The following is a 6,000-nucleotide window of genomic DNA, read 5'->3' on the forward strand; positions in this document are numbered from 1 at the left end:
TCTTTGTTACACTAAAATGAATATATCCAACGAAACACTGTAAGAACTACCTAATTTAGTTTTTAAAGATCTGAGTTAAAATAACCTTAAAGACGGAGCGGGTGCTATTTTTTTCCCCTTATTTCCCCAAGTAGTCCCACTCTAATTTTACTTTTTTAAATATGTAACATAAATATATATTTCTTACTCAGGAAAGCAGAAGCCTTATGGTTTAATACAAAGCCCACTAAGTGACGAGATACTTTCTCAATTGCTATAAACACACACACACACACATTTTTTTTTTTCCCTGAGACAGAGTCTTTGCTCTATCACCCAGGATAGATGCATTGGTGCGATCATGGCTTACTGCAGCCTCAACCTCCTGGGCCCAAGTGATCCTCCCACCTCAGCCCCTTGAGTAGCCAGCTGGGAGTATAGGTGCACACTACCACGCCTGGCTAATTTTTTTTATTTTTTTGTTTTAACAAAGTTTCCCTATGTTGCCCAGGTTGGTCTTGAACTCCTGAGCTCAAGTGATCCTCCCACTTGAGCTCAGCCTCCCAAAGTGCTGGGACTACAGGCATGCACCACCACACCTGGCTTTTAGTTGCTTTAGACAACAAGTTATTGTTTGAAAGATACATAAGCCAGAAACCTTAACTATTTCTAGTTGGGAGGGAGGTTAGGGTTATAGAAGTTAAGTTTCACACAGCTTAATGTGATCCAGCAACTGTGTTAGGTAACTCAAAAAGCAGCTCCAGTGATGACAGACACAGTGATATTTTAAAAAATTGTTTTAAGAACTATAAGAAAAGTTTAAGAAGATTGTTTTAAGAACTATAAGAAGTGGGAAAAAGTAGTTATTTATAAATACATTTCATACTTAATTTTAAGTATATACTTGTAAGCAAAAGCAACAAATATTAAAAGTAGACATTTAATTATTTCAATTATATCTTCAAAAAATTTTATGTTCAACTCTACCAAAAATAATCTGAGGGAAAAGCTCATTTAAAAATATTAAATATCTTTCAGGCCATTTTATGTGGGCATTATAGTACTTTTCCATGTCATACAGCTATCCTATCCAAATAACTCTGAATCTTATTTACTTATCAATTATAATATACTGCTATAATTTAGGTCTTAATGATACTTCCCTACAGATGAAGAATCTCATCATCATAGTTTATGAAATCAGTTCTTTTCAAGTTGTTTCCAAATATTTCCTCTGAGTAATAAATTTTCAAACACTGAGAAAGCAAGCAAAACTAAAACAAATGAACTTCTCCAGAGCACTAAAACAGCTGCACAAAACTGATTAAGAAACAATTTTTTTAAATGTCTGCTAATCTTGATCCTTACACCAAAAAAAAAGTTTTCTTGAGATTAAACTAGAGTTCTGAAGTAACAGGGTCCTTCCACAGGCTTAAAAGTTTTTCTAAACATCTCTATAAATACTTTTAGTGTTTCGGGTTTTCTTTTTCTTGAGATGGCATCTCACTATGTTGCCCAGGCTGGTCTTGATCTCCTAGGCTCAAGCAACCCTACAGCCTTAGAGTCCCAAGTAGCTGGGATTACCAGCGTGCACTAAGAAGCCTGGCTCTATAAATCCCTTTAAAACTTCCTTTGTTATAAACATTACCCACACTTTACATGAAAAAATATCACAGATTAAAAAGTCTGTGTAAGTCACACAGTCACCTAATTTTGACTCTCCTGGAGACACTCATACAAACCTTTCATTCTTTTGATTTGAAACCCATGAGGGAAGCTATCCATTCCAAATGATACCTACTACCACGAAGCCAAAAAAAAAAAAAAATGTGTTAATACAAAAATTAGCCCGGCATGGTGGGCCATGCCTATAGTCCCAGTTTCTCAGGAGACTGAGGTGGGAGGCTGGCTTGAGCCCGAGAAGTAGAGGGTACAGTAAGCCGAGATCACACCACTGCACTCCAGCTTAGGCAACAGAGCCAGATCCTATCTCAAAAAAAAAAAAAATGTTTTAAAATGAATTATTGGCCAGGCACAGTGATTCATGCCAGTAATCCCAGCACTTCAGGAGGCCGAGGCAGGAGGATCCACTGAGGGTAGGAGTTCAAGACCAGCCTAGGCAACACAGCAAGACCCCCTCATCTTTAACAACAACAAAAAAAATTAGCCAGATACGGTGGCACAGGCCTGCAGTCCTGGCTACTTGAAGGCAGAGGTGGGAAGATCACTTGAGCCTAGGAGTTCGAGGCTGCAATGAGCTATGATCACACCACTGCACTCTAGCCCGGGCAACAAGGCCAGACCCTGTCTCTTAAATAAATAAAAATAAAACTGATAAATAAATAGATAAGTAAAATGAATTCTACTTACAGCTGCACGTCGGACATAAACAGGATGAGAAAGGTGCACATTATTAAGTAGAAATAAAATGGAATCCAATGTGTAGTACTCTCTGGGTTGGCCTTCCTTTCCAGTCCTGAAATAATTAAGGCAAGATTTTTTTTACTGACAATTCTAATTCAACTCTTCAGGCTGGATTCATTTATATACACAACTTTGCTAACAACGAGTTTAACATAGCTAACAAAAAAAAAGTATAAAATCTAATAATGAATAGACTGTCATGATCACAAAAGAAACACAAAGGAAGGCAACGACAAAAAGCAAGAAGTAGGGAAAAATACAAAAAATTCATACTCTAAGGTACTACAAACTTCTCAGAATTAGGCCCAAATTAGGCTCTGGGCTTTATCAATAGAGAAATCTAACCAGATCCATATCGAAGAGGATCCATAAGAGAAAACAATTACACTGCTTAGAAGAAGCACAATTATCACTGGTGTTAAATGTAAAAGAAATTTATCCTATGGCTCTTGATAAATAAGATACTGCTGAACAACATCCTTCACATTCTTACAGTAAACACAACACTGAATTTCAGGGGTATGACTGTTATGGCAGCCCTCAAATTAGACCAATAATGTAAAACCAAAATGCTATTCTACCTGTGATAAAACAATGTAGTCTACTAATGGTGCAAGATCTCTAATGCAGGTACTAATATTACCTCATTCCAATCCTACCCTTCCTACTACACTTTCCCCTTCTATATCTTTGAATCCGTCTGAATATGGTCCACTATAATCAGCCCTAAACCTACTTTTCTACCTTCTAGTCCCATTTTTCCTCTAAACCAATGTATTTCAAACCACACACCACTATCAATTATTGTACTATGAAACCCAATAAATAGTTAACAACCATATTTTTTCTATTTTCAGAATAGAAAAGAACAGAAAAATAAAATGCACTGCATACAATAAGAAGAGTAAGTATTGTTTAGTGTTTTATATGTGTATATATTTCCATGTGCATGTGCACATATAGAAAATAAAAACAATTTCTTGGTATGATAAACTGTTGAAAAAGTTTAAAATCTACTGTGCTAAGCACTCCTTTTTCACTGGCTTCACTGGATTGCTGTCAACACATTTACTTTCCAGTTCTTTATGCCTTTAAGCATACAGCCTTTAAGCATACAGTTCACTCATCTTGGAAGACTTAACCCATCATTTAGCCCAGAGAATTCCTACCTATTCTTTAAAGCTTATTTGTTTGTTCATTCATTCATTCATTCAAGAAAACTTTGTTGGATGTGAACTTGCCAAAGACAATTCTATGGAACCTTCCCCTAAATAACCCCAACTAGAAGTGACTGCTGTCTTCAAAAGCTATTGTAGAAGGCATTTCACATCAACTTATAGAAAGCATTTCACATCAACTTATCTGTTTAATCTCCTCTATTCAGACTAAGTTAACCTCCTTTGAGGTAGAAACCAGAGTCTTAGGAATTTTTTTAATCCTCAGATTGAACCACTTCACACCCTAGGTACTCCTTAGCCATTGTCTAAAAAAAAAAAAAATTCACTAAAAATCCAACCACATGTAATTCTACCTATGCAAATTATTCGAAAGGGTAAAACACCAGAAACTCAGAATGTCATTTGATCAACATTTTATAAAGCTAATTAAATCATAAGACAAAAAAAATTTAAAACCAACCAATAGGCAGGGCGCCGTGGCTCACGCCTGTAATCCAAGCACTTTGGGAAGCGGAGGCGGGCAGATCATTTGAGGTCAGGAGTTCGAGACCAGCCTGACCAACACGGTGAAACCACATCTCTACTAAAATACATAAATTAGCCGGCCATGGTGGCGGGGGCCTGCAACCTCAGCTAGTCAGGAGGCTGAGGCAAGAGAATCACTTGAACCCAGGAGGCAAAGATTGCAGTGAGCCAAGATCGCGCCACTGCACTCCAGCCTGGGCGACAGAGCAAGACTCCCTCTCAAAAATAAATAAATAAATAAATAAATAAATACCAACCAACAAACTAAATTTCCCTAGTTTTTCATCGACTCTTCATAAAGCTTCCATTCAAAGAAACAAAATGAGTAAGGAAGTTGTAGCTCAAGATTCTAATTCTAGAAGCGACGCACCAATGACAGTGACATCATTAAAAAGGCCCCTAATGACTGTTAGAGCCGTCTCTAGAAGTTTTCCTGAACGACTTAAACTGATAAAACTTCACATGGACCAACATTCCCAAACATTTCCCTTTAAAATACACTTCCGAAAATCACACGCACCATCTATTTCTTAGATCTGTAAAGCTCACTCATTTCACCAACTCCTGAAGACCTCACTAACACAGACTTTGATGACTCTTCCAAATTCACCAAATTTCTTTCCGGTCCTAACTTCAGGGTTGATTCCCTTTTCTCTTCTACAGGAATAACCCCCACCCCAACAATGAAAGGAGATGAAATAAACCAGGAGTTGCAAAGACCAGCGGAGTTAGTTACATAGCAGCCTGGAAAAGATAAAAAAAAAATAAAGAACAAAAACAGGCGTCTACGGCACCAGACGGTGTGCTCCTTTGTGCACCTATGTTCAGGTATCCCTTGCGCACCAGTCCCACACTTCGCTGGTACACATACCTACTGATAAAAATTAACTGTAAAAGTCAGAAACTCCCACGGTACCTTTCCTTTGGGCTTCTCAAAAATTTTAAGGGATGAACTGCTCTAGAGCTCCGCCCCTTCTTTCCTTACCCTAAAAGTGCAACTTCTGCTCTAGAGAGAAACTTTCTTTTCCCCGAACACCCGTTTTATCCCATCCCCAGGGGAAACGGGGGGAGGGGTTAAGAAAGAGGTCGCCTGGGGGCGCCCAACTCTGCCCTGCCACCCCTGGGCCACAGCCATGACGGACTTACCCCCAAACAACATAGTTGGTCTTCACATTCTTGGGCCAGGAGAACTCCCCGAAGATCACCTCGTCTCCCTTCACCACAATCTCCTTCTTCTGGATGTTGTACTGTCGCAGGACGCTAAGCACATCCGCCATCTTCCCCCCCCCTCGCCTCCGCCGGCTCGGGGCGCCGCCGCTGCCGCCGCGCCTGCCTCCTTCTTCTCTTGTCGCCTCGCCCTCTTCCTCCTCCTCCTTCGCCGCCGCGACGAACCAACAGCAGCAGCACTAACAGCCGTCCTCGCCTACGACAGCAGCAGGGGCAGTAGCCACCCAGGCCGCCGAGGACCCCGCGCTATAAGGCAAGGCCCCGCCGCCGGCTGCCCGCGGAGAACGCCTGACTGCGCCCCTCCAGCGAGGCACATCCGCCGCCAGGGGGAGCCGCGACCGCCTGGAAAAGTGCCCCTCCCGGACTTCAGCTGGGCACGGAGCCCACTCACTCGCTGAAACGCTGAGCGCTGGGGCACCGCGCCCACGTACGGCGCACGTACGGGGAACTTTGCCGGGCGCGCGCGCGCGGAGCACGTACCCAGTACCCCGCGGCGCGCACCAAGCGGCGACAGGTGCGCGCGTACCTGAGCAGTGGGTCAGCACTTCCATCCCCAGCACGTGCACTGAGTATTTAACGAACTGTCTCGGGTGCGACCAGAGGCTCCCCCGGGTCCCTGCTTTGGCCGGGATGGAATTCGGCAAGGATTTGCGGAACACTAGAATTA

At 41.8% G+C, this 6,000-nt stretch overlaps 1 protein-coding gene across 1 annotated transcript in view; it reads right to left on the reverse strand.

Moving 5' to 3' along the window:
* Positions 1-5,769, reverse strand: part of CDC73 (cell division cycle 73) — a 131,450-nt gene extending 125,681 nt beyond the window's left edge. Inside the window, exons 1-2 of the mRNA XM_031016526.3 lie at positions 5,253-5,769; positions 2,350-2,455 (exon numbers count right to left, since the gene is read on the reverse strand). Coding sequence (XP_030872386.1) covers positions 2,350-2,455; positions 5,253-5,383 — 237 coding nt within the window. The 5' untranslated portion in view covers positions 5,384-5,769. The remainder of the gene's footprint in view (positions 1-2,349; positions 2,456-5,252) is intronic.
* Positions 5,770-6,000: the final 231 nt, after the last annotated feature.

This window comes from Gorilla gorilla, chromosome 1 (assembly GCF_029281585.2).
Source record: "Gorilla gorilla gorilla isolate KB3781 chromosome 1, NHGRI_mGorGor1-v2.1_pri, whole genome shotgun sequence".
NCBI lineage: Eukaryota > Metazoa > Chordata > Mammalia > Primates > Hominidae > Gorilla > Gorilla gorilla.